The sequence below is a fragment of the Homalodisca vitripennis genome, chromosome 1 (assembly GCF_021130785.1).
Source record: "Homalodisca vitripennis isolate AUS2020 chromosome 1, UT_GWSS_2.1, whole genome shotgun sequence".
Taxonomy (NCBI): Eukaryota; Metazoa; Arthropoda; class Insecta; order Hemiptera; family Cicadellidae; genus Homalodisca; species Homalodisca vitripennis.
The window spans coordinates 73,217,944-73,240,733 of record NC_060207.1 but is presented as its reverse complement, the minus strand read 5'-3'; the positions used below and the strand labels follow the sequence as shown (position 1 = coordinate 73,240,733).

General features: G+C 36.9%; 1 protein-coding gene across 1 annotated transcript in view; it reads left to right on the top strand.

Annotated features, from left to right (window-relative positions):
• The window catches only part of LOC124364532 (transforming growth factor-beta-induced protein ig-h3-like), a 42,698-nt gene that overhangs the window by 19,252 nt on the left and 656 nt on the right, over positions 1-22,790 (top strand). The window contains exons 7-14 of the mRNA XM_046820092.1: positions 1,045-1,197; positions 1,717-1,930; positions 2,256-2,393; positions 8,794-9,012; positions 10,883-11,181; positions 17,047-17,232; positions 18,156-18,327; positions 21,240-21,421. Coding sequence (XP_046676048.1) covers positions 1,045-1,197; positions 1,717-1,930; positions 2,256-2,393; positions 8,794-9,012; positions 10,883-11,181; positions 17,047-17,232; positions 18,156-18,327; positions 21,240-21,421 — 1,563 coding nt within the window. The remainder of the gene's footprint in view (positions 1-1,044; positions 1,198-1,716; positions 1,931-2,255; positions 2,394-8,793; positions 9,013-10,882; positions 11,182-17,046; positions 17,233-18,155; positions 18,328-21,239; positions 21,422-22,790) is intronic.

The following is a 22,790-nucleotide window of genomic DNA, read 5'->3' as shown; positions in this document are numbered from 1 at the left end:
ATCTGTTCGTTCTGTGATGTGAATCCTTCACGAAAAAATAAAGTTTCATTCTTACAAACTAGCTGTTGCACAAAAAACATAATCTATGTGATTTTGTTGCTTGAGAAAACACATGAGGCACCCCTTGACATGCCTCAAGGCTCACTTGTTTTCTTTAGCGATGAGGCTTATTTCAGTATGTCGGGATGTGTCAATAAACAGAAAATGCGCTATTTAAGCCATGCTAACCACAGGCAACTTCATCAGAGACCTCTACATTCACATCGTGTTATTTTTTGGTGTGCTCTATTGAGAATTGGGATCATTGGTCCATGATGGTATTTTGAAGAAAATGAATTGACAGTTTTAGTGAATTCTGACCATTACATCTGTATAATTCAGGAGTTTTTCTTGCCAACACTCAATAACATGGATGTGTAGTTCCAGTAGTACGGTACTACAACATGAGTGTCAATGGTAGTTTTGCGTCAACACTTCCCAAGACGCCTAATCTCCAAAAGGGGCAACCTCCATTGACCAGCACAGTCACCTCATTTAGCCTTGTATGATTATTTATTATGGGGCTATTTCAAATCACTGATCTATTCTGATCGTCGAAAGACCTTGGATCAAATAAAAGAACAACATTTGTCAAGCTATCGACAACATAATGGTTGATTTACTGGAAAAAGTTTAACTAAACCTCAGAGTCCAATTAGCGCACTGCATTGACAACAGTGGGCACCATCTGCCTGATGTCATCTTTAAAACTAAGTAAAAATAAACTTTAAATTCTGTATTTCTTTATATAAAAAGAATTAAATATATGTCTTTATCAATTTCTTTTTAATTTAATTTATAAATGAACAAGTTCCTCTGCCTCCCTGCATCTATTCCTAATAGAGTTTTGTTATCTGCAATATAATACTGACCTCTGGCACTTTTTTTGTACATTCTTATGTTGTTACATTGTCATTTGGACCTCAAAATGTTCAACAACTCATTTCAGTATATTTTAATATTTAATAATGTTTGGATTAAGCAAATAACATGACATGTTTTTAGAACCAAATTCGAAACAGCCGCCAGGTTCGGGCGGTGGAGGAATGGAATGATATCACCCCAGAGTCTGGTGACACTGGCCTCAGCGGCAGAGATGTGGTACTTGCTCATGTCACAAGTTCACTCTTGGAAGTTGACGACTTCACCAATGAAATGGTTTGTCTGCTATGTGGTTTTAGCTTTCAAGGAGAGAAATGTGTATTGTTAAAATTGTTTAATTTATTCTCAATTTTAGTTATCCATGACACTATTTTTGTTAGTTTTTATAAGAATCAGTAAAACATTCAAAGATCTTATTTTGTGTTGTAATAATGATTTAAAAACGTTATTTATGTCATCAGTTAAAAACATATTTAAAAAATCCCTCAAATATTAAAATTCATTCATCAGAACCCTTTAAAGTAAAGTAAAGTAATGTCTTATTTTACCAGGCATAGTTAGGGCTAAGATGCCCTTTCTAACACAACCTGGGGGACCAACAGCTTAAAGGTGACTTCAAAACCACCACAGAGTATTTAGTCTAATTGGCTGAGCATAAATTTATCTATCAGCAAATCTTACCTTAACTAAATTTTGAAATTATTGACTCATAAATTCAAAGTTGGTTTGTAATTTTTTTCCCAGAAAAGCTAACAACAAATTAAGCTAAGCTTAAAAATTTTCATGTTGTATCAGGTATTAAACAGCTCCTACAAAAACTCACCACTGCGCATGAACATCTATCCAGGCCGTGAGGAGGCTGTACTAACTATCAACTGCGCCAGACTATTGTCCATGGACAACCTAGCATCCAACGCACGTGTACATACAGTGGACCGTGTGTTAGAGCCTGTCACTCAGTCCGTGGTTGACATTCTCAGCCAGCCACAGTTCTCACAATTCAAGCAGTGTAAGTACTCAGTATTTCTGTGCAAATATTTATCAATTGATTCTGTTAGGATTGACAATGTCTCTGATAAAAGTGTGCTCATTAGAAACCCATCTTAGACGCTTTTTAGCATCAGTGGCATTTTACAATGTCGCAGAGTCTTTAGCATGTAATTGGGAGACCAAAAATTTTGAAAACTGACCCTGACATTGAAAATGGTGGAAAAATAGTTTTTGTGAATGTTACACTGTGGTATAAATACCAAATTTTATATTAAATATATGACTTTTGCCATATAATGTATATTGTATATGGCAATAAAAAAGATTTGATTTGCTTGTTGCAGTCTTGGAACAAGAGGATCTTATAGAGACATTAACCAATGCAACTGGTGTTACTGTATTTGCTCCCAACAACGACGCTTGGGACAAACTGGGTGATGGACTGAGGGACAAATACTCAAGAGGAGAAGCTTGCATTGACAGTAAGCTCATATACCACAGTAACATTTTCTCTAGTCTAGTATGTACTTTAACATCGAACGACGCAACTGGCATAACTGTATTTGCTCCTAACAATGATGCTAGGGACAAGCTGGGTGTTGTACTAAGGGACAACTACTCAAGAGGAGAAGCTTGCATTGACAGTAAGCACACATACCACAGTAACATTTTCTCTAGTCTTTTTTTTTTTTTGCGTTGGGGTATTGGGGTGGATTCACAGATCCTCACACGTTAACCTGAGCTTATTGTGTGCCCCTTTGATGTTAGAGGGGTAAGCCTATCTTTGTGCCCTTAATTAGACTAAGAAGCTTTTCCCCGATACTAGCATCTGGTTCGTCGCCTGGTTGTTTATCACTGAAAAGGGCCATTCTCCTTGCTCCCAGTCTCTCACAGCCCAGTATTATGTGTTTTGCAGTCTCTTCAGACTTATTGCAGAGTCTACACTCCGAGTCCTCATTTCGTAAACCTAGAGTGTTTAGGTGTTTCCTGAAGTGGCCGTGTCCAGTGATCAAGGCAATCACTTGCTTAACCTGATCCCTGCCCAGCCCCATCAGCCATCTGGTGAAGCCGGAGCTAGAATCAGCAAGCAGTCTTTTACCGAGTGCTTGTCCTTGGTGACTCTGCCACCGCAAGCGGTGTGTCTTCCTGGACCATTTTGGTAAGCAGCTGACTTGCTTATACCACAACTCGGTTCTGGACCGCTGTATGGCATGCTTGCTCCGCTTTTGGCAAGCCTGTTGGCGCATTCGTTGCCACCTATGCCTGTATGGCCCGGTACCCATCCAAGACGCACAAAGTTGCGTGATCCAAGCTTGCAGAGAGTGTTGAAGCACTCCCACACAAGCTTGGATGAAATGCTGTTGGAGTCAAGAGCTTTAAGAGCTGCCTGACTGTCTGACATTATGCAGATGTTCTTTCCTTGGTACCCTCTGGTGAGGCCTAGGTTGGCACAGGCCAGGATACCATAGATTTCGGCTTGAAATGTGGAGCAGTTCCGTCCCAAACTGCCGCAGAGGGCAGTTCTAGGGGATTGACTAAACACTCCATATCCGGTTCTGCCCTTAATAAGTGAGCCATCCGTGTACCAGACAAAGCTCTTTCTTATTGTTGGGATGTTATCTTGCGATTTCCACTCATCTCTGGAGTAGAAGTCAACAGAGAATGGCTTATTGAATACGAACTCCGTTCTCATTATGTCTGAGACCATTTCGAGAATAGCGTTTGGGTTTACAGCTTCGGTGATGGTGCCGTGGCCCGTTTTAGACGTGCCATTCCTCCACAAGTCAGCAACCATCAGCCGATAAGCTGACTTGCGCGCTTCAGCTTTTATGTAGACATCAAGAGGCAGAAGTCCTAAAGCCACCTCGAGGGTCGCTGAGGGACTGCTCCTAAATGCTCCGGTTGCAAAGATTGTGCCAAGCTTTTGTAAGCTTTCAAGCTTGGCTTTAGCAGTTACCTGATTCACCTTTGTCCACCAGACTAATGAACCATAAGTGATTTGAGGCCTTACAACTGCTTTGTAAAACCATAGTGCTATATGGGGTTTTATGCTCCATGAGGTTCCTGCAAGTCTCCTGGACGTCATGAGCGCCCACTTTGCTTTGTGCAGGATATTTTTAAGATGATCATTCCACGTAAGCTTATGGTCTAGAGTCAGTCCTAAATATTTGACTGTCTTTGACCACTCAAGTTGTGTGGATGCGAGTTTCAGCCTGGAAAGAGACTCTAGGTTCTTTTTCCTAGTGAATGGTACAACTACTGTCTTAGAGGGATCTACTTTCAGTCCCACTCCATGACACCAGTTGTGTACATGTTGAAGGTTGGTATTCATGATATCAGCAACAACATTTGTATGTTTTCCCTGTACCATAAGGACTATGTCGTCTGCATATCCTTGGACATAGATTCCATTGTTAGTAAGGTCCTCAAGTAGACCATCTACTAATAGATTCCACAGTAGAGGTGACAGGATGCCTCCTTGAGGGCATCCCCTTGTGGGTGCGATCACAAGCGATTCTTCATTGAGATCGGCCCTGATCCGTCTGGAGCACAGCATGGCCCTAAGCCACCGGCACAGAGCTGGCTCGAGGCCACGTCGTTGTGCTCCACTTACCATTGCAGTGAATTTAGCATTGTCAAAAGCTCCTTCAATGTCTATGAAGGTGCACAATGCCAATTCCTTGGCGGACAGGCTATCCTCAATCCTACTGACTAGTTGGTGCAGTGCTGATTCACAGGATTTGCCTTGCTGGTATGCATGTTGGTTGCAATGAAGGGGAGTGTCTGAGAGAACTCCCTTTCTCAGGTGCCTCTCCACCAGTCTTTCTAATGTTTTCAGTAAAAACGAAGATAAACTGATGGGACGAAAAGATTTAGGGACAGAATAGTCCGCTCTCCCTTTTTTAGGGATAAAGACCACCCTGTTGAGACGCCAGACTTGTGGTATGTACCCGTAAGCTAGGCTCGCCCTGAATAGTTCACATAGAAGGGTGAGGAGATTCTCCGGCCCTTATTGAAGCAGGGCCGGAAAGATTCCATCCCCTCCTGCAGATTTGAAAGGGGCAAATTTAGAAATTGCCCATTTAGCTTTAGAGAGAGTGACAATCCTTCTGGCAATGGCCCAGCTACCACGATAAGCTCTTGGCCATAAGCCTGCCTCATGGTTACCAGACGTTCCAGTGTCGTCATTCTCAAAGATGCAATCAGGGAAGTGAGTCTCAAGGAGAAGTTTGAGGCTGTCACTAGACCCGGAAGTGTATTGACCTCCCAAGTGACCGGTTGGACCTGAGGCTAGTAAACGTTGCAGTCTAGCTGCCGCGCTTAATTCATTTACCTTCTGTGTAAACTGCCTCCAGGAACTTTGTTTTGCCTTTTTGATTGCTAGGCTGTATTCTGTTAGAGCTCTATGATAGGACTCCCAGATACAGCTCCTTTTGCATTGATTGTGCAGCTTCCTAACATTAGCCCTTTTGCGAGCGAGGTCCGCAGTCCACCACTTAGTATTGGTTCAACTCTTCTCCCGTCGCAATGGACAATTGTCGTGGAAGCTATTGATTATAGCATTCTGCAGGTCAGAAGCTATCTGATCTATGTCTGTGAAGCATCGCACCCTTCCGCCTACCGATCCCAACTGTGACTGAAGGTCAGACTTATATCCCAACCAGTCAGTCCTCCTGGGATTGCGATAGAGGACCTCTGCAGCTTCATCTTGCAAGTTGAAGCGGATATACCTGTGATCTGATAATGAGGCCTCTTCGCTTACGTGCCAATTATCAACCATTCCAAGTATACCTTGTGTGCAGATTGTTATATCAATAACTTCCTGTCTAATTCGTGTTACGAACGTAGGGCGGTTACCATTATTACATATAAATAGATCCCTACTTAGAAGAAATTGTAAAAGTGCCTCACCTCTGGGGTTAGTGTTGGTGCTGCCCCATCCAGCAGAGTGATGGGCGTTGGCGTCACAACCTAAAAGTAGTTGTTGATGTCTGGCTTGTGCTTCTTCCACCAGGAGCTCTAGGTCTCTTGATGGAGGGAGTTCCCTGGCATCATATGGCAAGTATACGGAGCCTACAATTGTGCTCTGTACTATGCCTCCATTCTTCCAGGTCAGTGTGCCCACAGTGAGATCTCTGGAGCAGAATTCGTTGAGGGTTAGAAAATCCAAGCCTCTCTTCAACAGGATGCAGGTCCTGACATTCCTTAGAGAGGTACAGTAAATTAACTTACCTTTGGTTTCATTTAGGCCCGCCACTCTCCCTTGGTGAAGCCATGGTTCTTGAATTAATGCCAGATCAAATCCCTCCTGGAGGAAGAACTGGCAGAAGGCTGCTGAAGCAGCCCTACTGTGCTGTAGGTTGATTTGTAGGACTCGTAGCATTGTCCTTGACTGTCGAGGAGACAATTGAGACCTGCCAGAGTCCTAGGTTGGCTCTACAGTTGGAAGCCTTCACAGCCTTGTAGCAGACCTCGTCCAGGAAACAGACGAATCCGTAACCTTTCGGATCTGGCTTGGATGGAAGGATTTTCCACTCGATTACGTTTAGGTTGGGATTCTGCTTTTTAAACATTTCAAGTACCTTTTCAGGTGTCTTCTTCAGAAGCTTCGGGTGAGCTCTGAAAAACACCCTAGTGGACCTCAAGATGTCCTTACGCAGACCCACTCTCAGAGAGATGTCGTCTCCCAGAGGTTTAGTTCTTTGAATTACTTCTTCCAGCCAACGTTTGGTGTGCTCGTTGATGCAGGAAGCAATTAAAACACCTTTCTCTAGGTAGGTGCCCGCAAACGATGGAACGGAACCATCCTCCAGGGGTTGGATTTCTTCCATAATTGCGTCCTCGATGGCTTCTCCTTGCTCTCCACTAAGCTTCGCCTCCAGGTAGCCTTCGAGGGCTATGGCCATTTTGATCGCCGCGACCTCTCTGTAGGTAGCCTTGGATGTGCTACCAGAGGCCTCGGGATCGTGGGCTTCCGGCTTTTGGGTTTCCCTCCTAGCCTTCTTTGCGGGCCCCTCAGCGGAGGGTGGGGTGGCCAAGGTGCCTCTGGGGCGTTTGGCCGACCCCTCCTCCGCCTTGGTACCCGCAGTTGGGCCCGGAGTTGAGACCTTCTGCCGTTCTAGGTTCTTTTTCTTCTTTTTCCCCCTCCTCCACTTGGAAGGGTCAAAAGCTTCACCCTTTTCAAGAAGTTTAGCCTTTAGTGCTTCTCTCCTTTGAGCAGTGGTGAGATTAGGCCTCTTCATTCTGAGGTTGCCGAGTTGCTCTGTGGCATCATCCAGCGTACCTGTAGACATGGGAGTGCCTGGGCTGTTGAGGAGCTGATCTTCTATATCTTGAAAGGCTTTTGCTTCCTCAGCGCTTGTACTACCTTCCTCAGATAAAGCCTTGCCATGTATGGGAGCTTCAGTGTGCATTGGAACCTCCTGTGGCACTTCCTGAGGCACTTTGTTGAGGAGAAGGTAGGGATGTTGGCATAACAACCTCTTGAGTTGTGTTACCAGGTGATGGTGTATGTGAGGTAGCTTCAGGAGCTACCTCAGCAGGAAGAGGTAGGTTAGAAACAGCTTCAGGAACTGTTTCAAGGGCTGGTTGGTTTTGGTTTTTGTTTTTGTTCTTCTTCATGATGTTCCCACGAGTAGCTAGGGAATGGAAGGTCGACCCAGACAGAGCCCCGCATGCCTGGGTAAGCTGCTTTAAACTGGAGGGTCACCGGTATCCAGAGTCCGCATAGTACAACTGGTTTGCCACCAGCCATTCAGCCCTGGCCTATGCTGTTCCACCGTGGCTTGGCCCTAGTGGGAGAAATGAAAGGAAAACTAAATCGAAGGGTTGAGGAAGTTTACCTCAGATAGAAGAGAGTGAAGAAGAAAGATAGGCTGACACATAGAAAAGTGTGCCAGCCATAGGCCTCCAGAACAAGAAGAGAAGGGATCTGGAGCATTAGCTAGGGTACCTCGGGGTCGCCACTACCCGTACAGCCTCGAAAGTAAGACCGCCCTCTGAGGGTTTCTCTAGTCTAGTATGTACTTTAACATCGAACGACGCAACTGGCATAACTGTATTTGCTCCTAACAATGATGCTAGGGACAAGCTGGGTGTTGTACTAAGGAACAAATACTCAAGAGGAGAAGCTTGCATTGACAGTAAGCACACATACCACAGTAATATTTTCTCTAGTCTAGGGTGTACTTTAATCTCGAACGACGCAACTGACGTAACTTGTGTAACTTTTTGGATATTGAACAATTAAGCAATTTTAATAAATTGATCAAAATATGTTGCATTTCTTGTAAGAATTACAATAAACATTCTGGACAAAAATTGATTTATTAAAAACTAATTTAACCCTCTCCTGGCCGAAATACCACTACACACTTCTGGCTCTTTCGACTGTTGTGATTGGGCTGTTCTGTCGCAGGAGACTTCACTTGTGTTTTTATTATTTTAACAACTCTATTCAAACCAAACTTTTACATGTCATGCGTCATTTTAAATGTTATTAAATTCCATGTAATATGGTGGTATTTGAATAGTTATTAAGCCTATAAGGTAAACTAATCTAAATGAATACTTATTTATACAAGAAATGTTTGTATTGTTACATTAAAATATACTTTTTATCAAGGGAACAGTAAAAATTTAGTTTATAAAGAATACTTAGTTATTAAGTAAATAAAAAAGAACAGATCATTACATAATGGGATAGAAGTTGTCCCACGTACTATTCAGCTACCCTAGTATTCCAGGACAGGCGCTGTCCCATGCATGACTTAGCCTCTCACTGTGAACATTTTAACTGTTTTACTATTGAAAGCATTGTAGTCAAAAATAATTCACTCATTAGTTTATTTCCTCAAGTAAGTGAATTACTATATTCCACAGAAGTTGTGAAACACCACATCCTGCCATTGACTCTGTGTGCTGCCCCCGTGTCAGAGGGCAGGTTGACCACTGCTGATATGAATGGAGAGTTAGTACGGCTGTGGAGAGAGCAGGACGGCCAACTGATGGTGGATGAGAAGGGCCGAGTCGTGCAGGAGGATATTGTCGCCACCAATGGAGTGGTTCACGTCCTGGACAAGGTGCTTACTCCCAAATCAGGTGAGTTCATTGGCAGAGGCATATTATATAGATCTTCCACTAGAAGATAATCATCAGTTTTAGATGAAAAAAACTATCATAAATTATCTTGAATGAGAAAAGCAAAACAAGTAGATAAGTTATTTGAATTTAGAATTATTTAATAATAGGCTATGTATAAAAATACACTCCACATGTCTTCGGTTTTGTTCATACCTCTTCTTCTTCCATTTTTGTATGTAGCATGCCAAATACCTAATATTCTAACAATAACTACTAAGCTACAAATAAACTCACAGACTAACTATGTACCAGATTTATCAACAAATAATTCATAAGATGTATCCAATGATGGTTTGGAAAACCCCAGAGGACTCAGTTCCAATTTTATTTATTTTTAGGTATACAGTACAACCCCGATAAGTCGGCTCCCGTTAACCCGGAAGTCCGGCTAACCCGGACCGATTTTCAATTAAAAAATAAAAAATCAGACAAACATTTCAATAATAAAAACGTAATATTTTTGAGTGGTATAGTATCCGTGAATCGATGTTGCATCAGTATTTGATGGGACTGTACGACAGTGAGTGTGTGACTCATGGCATACGGCGGCCGAGTGGCGGTCATTGTCCCGGATTCTCGGAAACAATAACAGACGCGTATTTCCCCAAATTCTGACCCTTTCCACTTACTGACGAAGAAGTGATCACGTCGTTTTTACCTGATGCTAATGAATCAGACACTGAGGAGGCGGACGGGGACATTGAAGATCCAGTGATGAGTCATGGAAATGCAGTGACCAAACTAAACGAACTAATGGTTTATTTCGAGCGACAGGCAAAAAACATCGCCGGCTGAATTGCTCATGTTGAAGAGACTGCGGGATCGCACAGCACGCACGCGGCAGACGACATTGGCACAACCAAAGCTGACTGAGTTTTTTACCAGGAAATGAACAGTTATAAATGTACTGTAAGGGTTAATAATAATTAAATGTGCATATGTTTGATGTTTTTACAATATTATAATGGAGTTTATCTGTAAGTATACCGTATTTTATTAATTTTTACCTAATTCTCCGGCTCACCCGGATTTTCGTTAACCCGGATCGGCCGCGGTCCCGATTAATCCGACTTATCGAGGTTCCACTGTAGTTAGCTTTAATAAAAGCATTTAACATGAGAAGTTATCTTTTAAAACTAAGATTTACCTCCCCATTCCTTTTCCTGTAATTTATGTAAGAAATACTATACATATAGGTACACAGACCATTTCATGAGGCACTTATAATACAATTTAATCTGAGGTAAAATAATTAACTTGAAGTAAAAATATATTCATAATTAAGCTCATCAAATTTTATGTAATATAATAATGCTGTATTACAAATCATTTTGCATACCCATTTTGTACAAAATATATAAAAAAGTAATGACTAAAGATAGTTTAATCACAAGTAGTATTTTAGAAAGAATTAACACTTTTACTGCTGGGCAATTACCAAAGTATTTTATGAACTGTTATATTTTTATGTGAATTATTATTATTTTCTTATATTCAAGATATGGAGCTTTTTCTTTGATTTGAACATAAATGAGCCAATCAAATTGTTCTTTTAATAGAACTACCCTCGTACCTTTTGTAATGACATTATACTAAATTTAAATTAAACATTAATTTAATATAATATATTTAATGTATACAATAATAAATATAAACATTAATATGTGTCTTAGTTTAATGTTTTTACAAACTATCAGTATTTGCCTACTTATTCTTTTTTATGTTTTTAAAATCTTGGATGTTTTGTCTTAATTGAGAAGCCTTTTTCATAAACCAATTATTCTTGCAGTTTTTGCTTGAACTAAATGTCATGGTCATGTTAATGTAGCCAAGCCCCTGAGTGAGTTGCTATTGTCGTCAAACCACACAACATGGCTTGGCCTCCTGGACCGTGCAGGGCTGATGGAAGAGCTCAATCGGCAGGAGAACATCACTGTGCTGGTACCTACCGAGCGTGTGCTTACCGAGGAAAACACCCGAGCTTTGCTGGACGCCATGGATGCAGAAACACTAAAGCGGGTGTTGTTGTATCATGTCACTCAACAGGCGGGCGCTTGCGAGCTGCGAGACCGTGCCAGTCTGCGTACACAGGCTGGTCCCTCACTCACAGTCACACTTACCAACCCCGTAAGTGGGTTGTATTTTTTTGCATGCTTTGTCAGTGGACTCATTATATATCTTATAATTTGTGAAACACTAAGGATGGTTCAGGATTCAATATTTTAAATCAAGTCTTGTAATACAAATTTTGCCAAAAGATACATCTAATCGAGTTCTGAGTCCATTTAAATTTAAGAATAGAGTGTCACATGGAAATGAAATATGACATTGTGTGAAAGAATTAGACATTATCACATGACTTGAACGGCACTAAAACTTAGCGAGTTGTACTAAAACAGTGTTATATTATTCTGTGTGTTTGGAAAAAATGTACAATGTGTTGTTGATAAATAATAGGAATTCGTAAATTCTTGTACAGAGTGGGGCAGAGGAAGTGTGAAAGGAAGGCCCAAGTAAATTTAGGCAAAGCATTATCTAATGTAGATTGATGTTTTCTACACCAAATTACATATTGTCAGTAATATGGAACTAACAACAAAATTAATAAATTAAGGGTAAAAGAGTCGGCCAATGACTGAACTGGAATTGAATGGTTCAAGCATTAATAAACCTTAACTGCAGTTTACTACTACAGAAACTTTACTAAAACAAAAAGATTTTTGCTCAATTTTTCAATAAAATACAAATGAATGGTTAGTATTAAATTTATTTTATTTTCAGCCACATTTGTTTGATTTCTTGAGCAGTAAAATGTAGAATATTTTGTATTTTACTAGTAGTTACCTGTGGCTTCGTGCGAAATTTTCAAGCTTTGTTCGGTATTTTTTCTTGTAAATCGTGTTTTGGTATTCATTTTATGACATACTTGTCCACAAACGATAAAACTGTAAATGCCATGGCTAGAGCAAAAGATGGTTTTATGTTTCCTATTTTGTTATGAAACTCTTCCGAATGTGGGTGACGGTATTAATTTATTCATATGAACATTTTGGTTGTTCCATTAAAATTTGTCGATGCAAACAACAGTCACCAAAAGAATTTCTATTTATATGATTAGAAACCCGTTCCTCAGGGAAATGCAATGCACCTCAATGGATAAACAAAGTTTCTAATGATCCTAAGACGTAATATAGCACAGCTACAGTAACGCCACATTTATATGTCGGTAAATAATTATTAAGTTCTAAAACCCTACGATGTCTTCCGTCTCAACGTCTTTGTTCTTCTAATCAGTATTCTCGTTGCTCGTCATTTTTGGTAACTACACATTGTGCTGCATACTGCCGCATATCTTGCAGACGTCGCTCTCGTTGTTTGTTATTTTTAGTAGCTACACGTTGTGGCGCACGCTCTTGTGAAACATTTAAGGGGAGTCGGAACGCAAAAAAAAATAAAATTTATACAATTTTTTTTCATTTTTTATTTTGATTTGTTAGTTTATTCCCTTTAAAAAAATATAACTCTCACAGTTGTATCTTATTCCTAAGTTTCAAAATTAAATAAAAACTAGTGGTATGTCAGCTGTTTTTGGTCGGAAAACGCGTTGAGAAAGCTGACCACTTCTTTCAGCACATTGTATAGTGCACACTTCTCTATACACAGAGAAGTTTTAACCTCTATGACTTGATTCTTACTCTGTGTTACCTCTGATGTTACTTGACATCTGATTTTCCTATTAGCCTATGTTTGTTGTGAAATAAATAAATAAAAATAAAATTAGGTGACGGTAAGGTGCTTGGGGGAAAGAAAAGACTAACAGACGCCCAAATAGACAAATTACAAACATATTATGGCCTTGCAATAAGAAGAGGTGTAAAGAATGTAGAAGAAATGAAGAGAAATATTCGGGCCACCTACTTTTATAAACTCTCCACTAATGAAAATCCTCAACACGGTTTGTGTCCGAAAGGCGCAGACTCGTGGTGTGGTTATGAGAAGGCTAAGGCTCAAGGTACAGTTTATGACAACAAAGATAGCCTACCTCAAGAGATAATGTTAGAAATAAAATACATCTACAGGGCACTAACAAATTCTGAGTTGTTAAAATAATGTTTACACGGACATACGCAGAATCCAGAGAGCTTCAACAATGTGGTATGGGCCAAAATTCCAAAACGGGTCTTCGTAAGGCTGGATACGTTGAAACTTGATGTATATGATGCTGTCATTTCGTTCAATGATGGAAATAGTGGCAAACTTGAAGTTTTCCAGAAGCTTGGACTAAGTTTATGTGATAGGTCAGTGAGTGCTTTGCGCGGAATTGATGAATTGCGACAGAGGAAAAGTGAGAAAGCGGCGGAAGGAATAACGAAAGAAGCCAGACAAGAAAGAAGAAAAAGAAGAATGGTTCAAAATGAAAAGGATGATGAAGCAGATGGACCCCAGTATGGCCCAGGACTTTTCTAAGGTAGACCTAGAGCCTCATTTTGTCTTGTTTTCACAATAAATGCGATTTCCGGAAAGTTAGCCTTTTTCTCATAAAGGTACATTTTTCTCAGGAAGTATTCAAGATAAAGTACTGAAATTTTTCCCACATAATCTATAGGCTATTGCCAACAATCAGACCCAATTTCATGCAATTTGCAATCTTAGTTTTGCTGCTATAAAACTTTTACCAAACGATTACGTGATTTTTTAAATTGATTTGGAAAAAAATTTTTTTCACTAGGAAAAACTTTTTGAAAATGATCCAAGTTGGGTCTGATTACATAAAATAAGGTAATAAACAAATGTTGAAAAAATTATGACTGTAGCCTAAGTACTTTCTGAGAAAAATGTACCTTTGTTAACATGGGGAAGATGGGCGTTCCGACTCCCCTTAAATCATGAGACCTTTCTGCTCGTATAGTGTTAAGGTTTGTAGGCATTTGACTTTAGCAGTATGTGTGGGATGAAGTGTATGAAATAGATAAATAGATTTTATTTTAAATGGATTGAAATTATTCATAAACTTATATTACAATCAAAATTTCATTTCAGTTTGAACCTTCGTTAATTTATACAAGAATTTTTATTTTTACTCTTTGGCATTTCTGATAATACATCAGCTGTGAGGTATTCGACAATGTTTATTATTCAATTCGTTATGTTTTCTTATTATATGTTCATTGTTTATTAGCGTTTTTTCAAAGATCTTTTAGGCATTTTTAAGTGAACATGTGAGTTAACCCATTGCGGATCATATTGTTTTGGCGTGCGGGCACCAGCGGGCGCGAATTAATTCACGGTCAGCGGCCGCACGAACAGCAATGGTGCGCCACATCATATCGCTCGCTATTGTATACTAGAAAATTCAGCTGTGAAGGTATTCGTTCAAATGGAACATGGGTCTGCTGGGGTATCCGTGATGTAGGAACGATAACACACGAGCAAGGTTACGGCGTGGCAGGGATGATGTCTGAATCATAGTCTAAATAAAGCGGCTCGGGCGAATCGATTGCAACATCCGGGCCATTGTCTAGACTAAACCCACCAACATGTATGTCTGCGTCGTTCAGTTGTGTCACTAACCTCAAAAGTATTATAATAACAACTGAGGAAAACACCCAATCAGAAGCGCTAAAAAGCAGAGAGTAAACTCATATGAATGATTTTTCAACTTCGACATACAACTGCGATCTGTAGGATATTTATAAAAATTTTGAAAACTCTAAACGTAGACCGTTGTTAAACAATCTTAGTAGACAAGTGAAGACGATCGCCCAATCTATCAGACATTAACAGAAATATTCAGAGGGAAATTTAAAAGCAGACCGCTTTTGCGACCTGAGCTCGTCACCATGCCGTTAGGCCCGGCCGCTGCGTGACGAGCTGGGCTCGTCAGTGATCCGCAATGGGTTAAAAAGACACATATTTTATCAATAATTTAACCTCAAACCAAATTGCCATTGGCTTTCTACTCTTGTTATGATACGTCAGATGTCATTTACTATAGAATGTAAACAAAGAAATTAAAAATTAATAAATAGAGACTTTGTAGTAGTTTTTCATTGATTGAAAACACGATAAAACAACGCTTTCTAAAAATGAAACCTAGCTAGATTGATTTATCGCCCCTGAAACTCCCTTAATACTTAATTTCATGACAATTATTACGCCGTTTCGGAGATTCAGTTTATATATATAAAAGAATTGCTTATTTAAAGGTATTAGATATATAATTAGTTTTGATTAACAAAGGTACAATAACATATCCACTTGATACATTTTTTTAAATACATTTATTAAGGTTAATGTAACTTTTAGAAATTAATAAATACAGAAGAAAATGAAATTTTTTATGACTTCAATAACAGAATCTAGGGTTTTGGCCTTTTAGGCAGAAGAACCAATATTTTATTTTTTTAAATGGAAAGAAATCTAAGAATAAGTAAAAGAACAAGCTCACAAATCCTGATGATGTGGAAGATCTGCTTGTAGTCAGACTGTGATGGACCCATTCCTCAGATGGTGATATTCAATAGTATAGCATGTGTAATGTCCTTTGGGTGCTGTATAGATGGAGTGGGCTGATCAAAGGATCAGTTATGATCATTGTTACCTTACTAAGTTTTAATGATTTTAAATATGTAAAATGAAGAAAAGATAAGTTTTAGGATATAAGTTCAATTAATCTATAGGGATAAACAAGCTATATCTGTTTATCTGCTACAATCGAAATATAGAGTAATTTTGGTCAGTTGGGTCGTGGGTCTGTTAATTAGCTGTCAATTAATATAATTGCAAACGGAAGGAACAATGATTCTGATACTGTATGGATAAGTTGGTAGTGGTACAAATTATTGTTACTGAAGTGATTTTATATAGACCTACAATATAAAATGAGTATTCTTAAATCTAGGGTACTCATTCAGTTATTAATATTTTGTGAATGATATATCAATACTTTTAAAAGCTAATAAAAATAGTTTGACAACAATTATAAATATGTCATGTATAGTTGAATAACCATATGTTTTTTTTTAATAATTTGTCAAATTCAACTGAATGTGATAAATCTTCTTTGTAATTTAATGGTGAGTAGAGTTGAATTTAGTCGCCGCGGTCCGTGACGAGAAGTATTGATTTGATTTGAACTTTCAGCTAGTCTGTAAGTACTCCATTGAATCACATAGTTTACTTTAAAGCCTAAATTAAAACACTCCAATGAAACATAACATCGGGAAGTAAAGTCAAATGAATTTTTTTGAACTTTTCATTGATATTAGATTATTCGTCACAGTTTTGGTGATTGTAGACCAGTGGATAAAATGGTACTGTGAATATAGCAAAATCTTACTGAAGTTGTGATTTCTTGATCAGTTGATTGTCTATGGAATCATAAATTAATCTTCTGATGTGATGAATGATGGAAATGTGATCTATCAATTTTAGTTCGTTTACCTACACTATCAAGCCTACCCTAAGCACTATAAATGGAAACAAATTGAAAATAGTGATTAAATTAATTTTAAAAATGGTTTTGGTGTCATAAAACAATGTTTACACAGAACGGTTGATTACATTTAACAGGCTCTTTCAATTAATATTTGTTTGCCGTATTGCAGCTTTAGAGACCAAGATGGGATTTCTCATTACTTTAGAGACAAGTGGGGCGTAGCCCCGGGGGATTTTCGGAATAAGAATAAGTCTATATCCTAACCAGGGATGCTAAGAATGTCCATGTAAAATTTCACTACTATTGATTGAATAGTTTACTCATCAAAGCGTAACAAACAACAAACTCACTTTCGCATTTATATCATTAGGATAAGAATTGAACTGGGAACTAAAAAACGGGTCTTAGAACTCTCTGCAAGAACATAAAGTGTTGAGCATGTTTTGTAACTGTCATATCTAGGGTTATATTAGTAACAATAATTGTTCTCCTTTCTCGTCTTTAAACAATATTGTAAAAATATTTAGTTTGCTCTGTGATGTACAATGTTACAGTTTGTCATGTTCGCCGGTGTGGAGCCCCGGGCAGCAGTACAATGTGCACCTCTCGGGCACACAGATGGCAAGGCTTGTCATGTTACAGCTCATGAGATCACTCGACTGCTCCTGCCTCCCAACAGTACGGTGCTGCAGCTCATCGCTGACAATCCTCAGCTGACGTTCTTCAAGCGTGTACTTGAGGTGATATAACAGTGTATCCTTAGTTTTTATTTAAAAAATCAATATTTTGTATAGATTGTAAGTTGTATTTTTGTACACATGGGTTGTGTAGTTTGACTTGAGTAAAATTCTCAATCTCTTTGCTCAATGTTAAATTGTATATAACAAGTGTATTTTCCTTCGTAATTTACTTATTCTGATGTAATATAGTAGGTAACATACATACTATGATAAGCTGCTTCATCCAGTATTGTTATTTTTTTTTTACTCTTGAAGTTATAGGGTTGTGAACAGGTATAGGAAGTTAATTAACAAAGTGGAAGTTGTACCGAGTAAGGGATTGATTAAAAGTAATATAACAATTAGATATTTGTATAATTACTTTATTGAATTGTTTTTGACTGTCAGTTAGATAGGGCAGAGCTCAAAATTAAAGATACAAGGGCAGTCACACCAATAAAAATTAACCAAGAATGCATAATAAAAATTTAGGATGCACATAATGTCAATAAAATCTAAATAACATTAATTTTCATATAGTTGTGACAAATACGAAAGTTGAATTTTATTGCTAATTTTAATTTTAAAAAAAGCTATACAAAAGTTGAAAGCTAGCCTTGTTTTAAAGTGGATTTAGACTCCTATCATTAATACATTTTATACTTAAGTAAACTTAAATTACATTTGTTGCAAATATATTCAAATATTTTGTGATATGTGATTATTTAAAATTTGGTTATGTTTTAGTTAAGAAAAGTATATAAAATATTCAACTATTGATCAAAATTGAATTGCTGGTATGTAATAAATGGTCACACTGGAATCGTGTATTCATCACAGAATTCTTAAGAAGACTAGAAAAATAAATATAATAAACTGACTGTGGTTCTGAAAAATAAAAATGTTCTGTTATCTTGTCCTTATCTCCGTGTCTACTGTTACAGGGCACAGAGATGGAGAAAGACTTGGAGCTGAAGTCTGAGCTGTTAGCTGATGGGTTTACATTGTTGGCTCCTACTGATGACTCTTTCAACAGGTTGGACGAGGATGTGCTGTCTCGACTCCTTACTGACAAGAAATTTGCTGATGAGGTCGTCCGAACTCATGTTCTTAAAGGTGAACTTAAAATTGCTTGCTAAAAAATAAACAAATTTTTCAAAATATAAGCTTTTTAGTATTTGTAAAAATGTTTAAATACATGACCCATTTAAACCTACACTAACTCTGCAGATTTATCTACCCTGCATAAATAAATCATAAGTATTCTTGTAAATCATAACTTACCATACATTTGAATTATAGCACAATTAAAATGTTCTTTCTGAATTCTATTTAAAAAATCTAAGGAAGGGAGTGAACTGGAAACATGTTAACCCTTTGTGGACAGCCGAAAATCAGCAATTTACGTCAAGTTTTTAGACATTAAACAAACAATTTTTTTATACTAATACGTTTTTCAGACACATGATGTTTTTGGTATCACATATTTGGAGACTGAGATGGTAAATTTGCATTAAATAGTTTTTAATAACAGCAAAAATGGCATGCTGAAAATTAGAAAAAATATGTTGATTTTTGAATAGCTTTGAATAGAGATATGTTAAAAAAACATTTCATGATAAACTTAATATGTAATAGAATATTTTAATTTACACCAAATAATCTTTTGATGGTTTATGGCAAAAAGAGACAGAAAATTAGTTAAATATGTTAAGTTGTTTAGGCTAAGGACAAAAACAAATTTTTATAGAAACACATTTTCTGACAAATATTTTGATGTAAAATTTAGTGTGTAACAATATAATTGCACAAAATAAATTTTTGAACAGTTTTATATACAAAAAATAAATTAGAATAGTTTTGCTTTGGTTTTTTGTGCATACAAGGTGTGTTCAAAACAGGAATTTTTAAGTTTCGCAGGTTTAGAGTCAAGATTTTTTGTTATGTTCATGCTCATGCTTCTGAAGTATAACATTTCCAGCTGTATTCATTGTTTACTTTTTCAGTGGCAGCTGCTAAGGTTAGAAGTGTATTATGGTCTCAGCGATTTTTGTATATTAAAATGAATAAATCAAAGAATTTGTTCAAAATTTTGTGTGAAAAGTGAAATAAAGTTGGGAAATGTTAACAAAGGCCTATGGTGAGTCTGCTATGAGTAAAAAAGGGTTTACGAGCGGTATAAACATTTCAAAGATCGTTGTGAAGACATTGAAGATGATGAACGCTTCGGACGCCCCAGCATATCAACAACGAATGATAACGTGGAAAAAGGGGAAGAAATGGTTATGATCGATCACAGTTTTACAATCAGAGAAGTCGCTGATGATGTTGGCATATTAATTGGCTCATGCTATGACATTTTTCGAAATTCAGCGCCATTTATGTGAAGCAATCTGAAAAAATGTCTGGATTTGTGGCAACACAATTCATGGCTTTTTCACCATGGTGTCATGACAATGCACCTGCTTACATCTCATTACTTGTTTGTGAATATTTTTCCAATAACAGTACTGTAACAATCTCCCAGCCTTCATACTCTCCAGACATGGCTCCATGTGATTTATTTTTATTTCCAAAAATAAAGAGAATCTTAAAGGACTGTTGTTTTACATACATAGATGACATTGAAAGTGAATCGCTAAAAGAGCCAAAGGCTATCCCAAAGATCGAGTTTTGTTAAATGTTTGGAGGATTAGAAGTGCTGGCACAAGTGCGTAATATCTAATGGGGGCTATTTTGAAGATGATAGTATTAATGTAGACAAATAAAAGAATATTTTTTTACATTCCCATTACTTTTTGAACACTTTTCATATATCTGCAAACCATCTGTGACAATTGTAACTGTAAAGTGGATATATCCGTAAACTGTCCATGAAGGGTTAAGATATAAAGTAAAACAGTCCACTGTCTATAAAATTCTGTTTCCTACCCAAATAAAAAATTGATAAACCAGTCAGTTTATGTCAGTATTTATCAATGTTTTGGGTATTGCTAGAATTGTAATGTAAGTTATCTTGTTTTGGAGTCATTTTAACTGGACATGATATAGACTATATCCACATTGTAAAAAGGTAAAGTTATTCTTTGGTAAAGTCTTATATTTTTTAATGTATAAAATAAACAATTATTTAATCTTTATTTATTTAAAAATGAAAATGAAAAAGTTTAATGTATAATTAGAATAAGAAATAATGTAATTGCAAGTTTCTTAAAAATGTGGACCATTGTATTGTAATAATGGTTTTGACCAATAAAATAAAATATGTTGGAGTTGTGAAAAGTGAATAAAGATCCATTAGCTGCTTACAAAATACTTAGTATAAAAATGTACTGTTTAACCTTATCTATACATGAAAATATCAAGTGTCCAAACTAAGAAAAAAATCTGATATGGCACTAATGCAGTTTATCTGTAAGCTTCCATAAGGTAGATGACAAATAATTGGTTTCATCCTTCCTGCTTCCTTCCTCTTGTTATCCTTGTAATCCTGTTTTGTTAGAATTGTTTTCTAACTGATAATATACCATTTTGCATCCTACTGCCTGTTACTTAAGTATTCCAAGTTCATATTCCTTTAAATTGAATATTTCTATGTTTTTTAAATCATTAAGATGTGAACGTATTGTATGGAAAAAATAATTAAGGTTAGTATGGGAATATATCCGTAAACAAAGAAGTATTCAAATTTTCTAAATCTTGAGCTAAAAAACTATATTTGATAAGTAACTTAAAATCAAGCTGGCATAAGTGACATGACAGCACGGACGACCATAATAAAGCATGGATATAAGCGTAATAAGACAAGAACAAATGTGATAAAGCATAATTCAAGTAATTTTTGCAGCTTGACAAAAATCTATCATTTTTTTAAAGTTACATATTTACTGATGTTAAAATTATATATTTTTTATGTAGTTGGCTACATTTTATGTCTGTTATATCTGTAAATTGATGAAATATGTCTAGAAAATATTAATTAGCTATTAATTAATTTTTACACTAATTTAGAGTAAATTATTTGTTAGGACCTGTTTGCTGCTCCTCAATATCCTCAATTCCGTGGCCCTTCACTAATAATGTGAAGACAATTGATGGACGGAAAATTCAAGTGAACCGTGACAGGAGGAACAGAGTCCTATTTGGTAACTCTGCGACAGAGAAGTGTGATGTCATTGCTACAGATGGTATAGTGCACATAGTTGACAATGTAAGTTTTACCTTTGATCGTATTAGTTATACAGGAGATAAATCATTCATATAGATGTGGTGTGATAAAGTCAGGAGGATTATTTCAGTCAGTTCTGAGGTTTAACGCTAGAGATGCGCCTTGTCACTTTGATTGTTACCGTTAAAATAATAAAACCTAGCCTCTTACTTCACAGATGGCAGTCAGAGCACTCACATAATACTATGCCTTTATATAAAGCATTGCATGAGCTCTTGTGTAATACTAATACATTCAAAAGTTTTACCTTTGATTATGTAATATTTTACGTCATGCAATGTTAAAATTGTTTAAATATGGACTGTATATCTAGCAACAAACAACAGAGACAGTTAAAATATGATTCCAGTCCACAATTTTATTAAGTAAACTCTGACAACAGTATTTACAACTTGAAGCACAGTAGCGCTGTCTACGCTTTGCTATACAAACTGGTTATCGCCACACAATATGTCTCACACAATCCTTACCTGTATGCGAGGCCCATTTTCTTGTATACTCTTAAGGTTTGATCACGTTTTTATAAAAGTATATAATTATTAAGAAATGTAATAGATGCATCTTCCGCAGATATTTCCGTTGATTTGCAGTACTCACTCTCATCACTCATTACAGTATTGTATTCAACAGGGTGATTTATATACAATTGGAAATGGGGAGAAATGCTGAGCATTGTAATGCCTCTTTTTATTTCCTAACTGTGATGTCACATATTTATGTTACAAAGTGATTTCCTTCTACTCAGTCAAGTACTGTTATAGTTTGTCGTTTATTTTAACTTTCTAACGCAATATTGCATTGATTAGTGCTTATTAATTATTTAAATAGTTTCAACAAATGTTGAATTGTGATAACTAGTAGAGTTTTAAACTTTATTTGTAGGCTGCTTGTGAGACGTATAATTATTTTTATTATGAATTTACCTATTTATAATTATATTTTATGGCTATAATTAATTAAAATACATATTTTAAAACTTGTTATAGACTACTGCACAAAGGAATGTCTCAAATTCATTGTGACAAGTCTGACAAACAAGGACAAATTCAGATTTGTTTTATTTTTGTCCATCCAAAATATTATTATTGTCTCTTCTCTTTCCATCAGTTAAAATTGACAAAATTTAATGTAATTGTCAGAATAGTATACTTCATCGTATAAATAACAAATTTAAAATTTTTTAAAGACTATTTCAACTTATATAATCTTTCCACTACTCCCGTCAAGAGCCATTACCACCAGAGAACTTTATAGTAATACTAAGCTGACACTATATAAATGCAAGATTATAAGCAGTTTATTATAATTATGCTCTTTGTAGACCATATCTTTTGACCAATTTTAGTATACA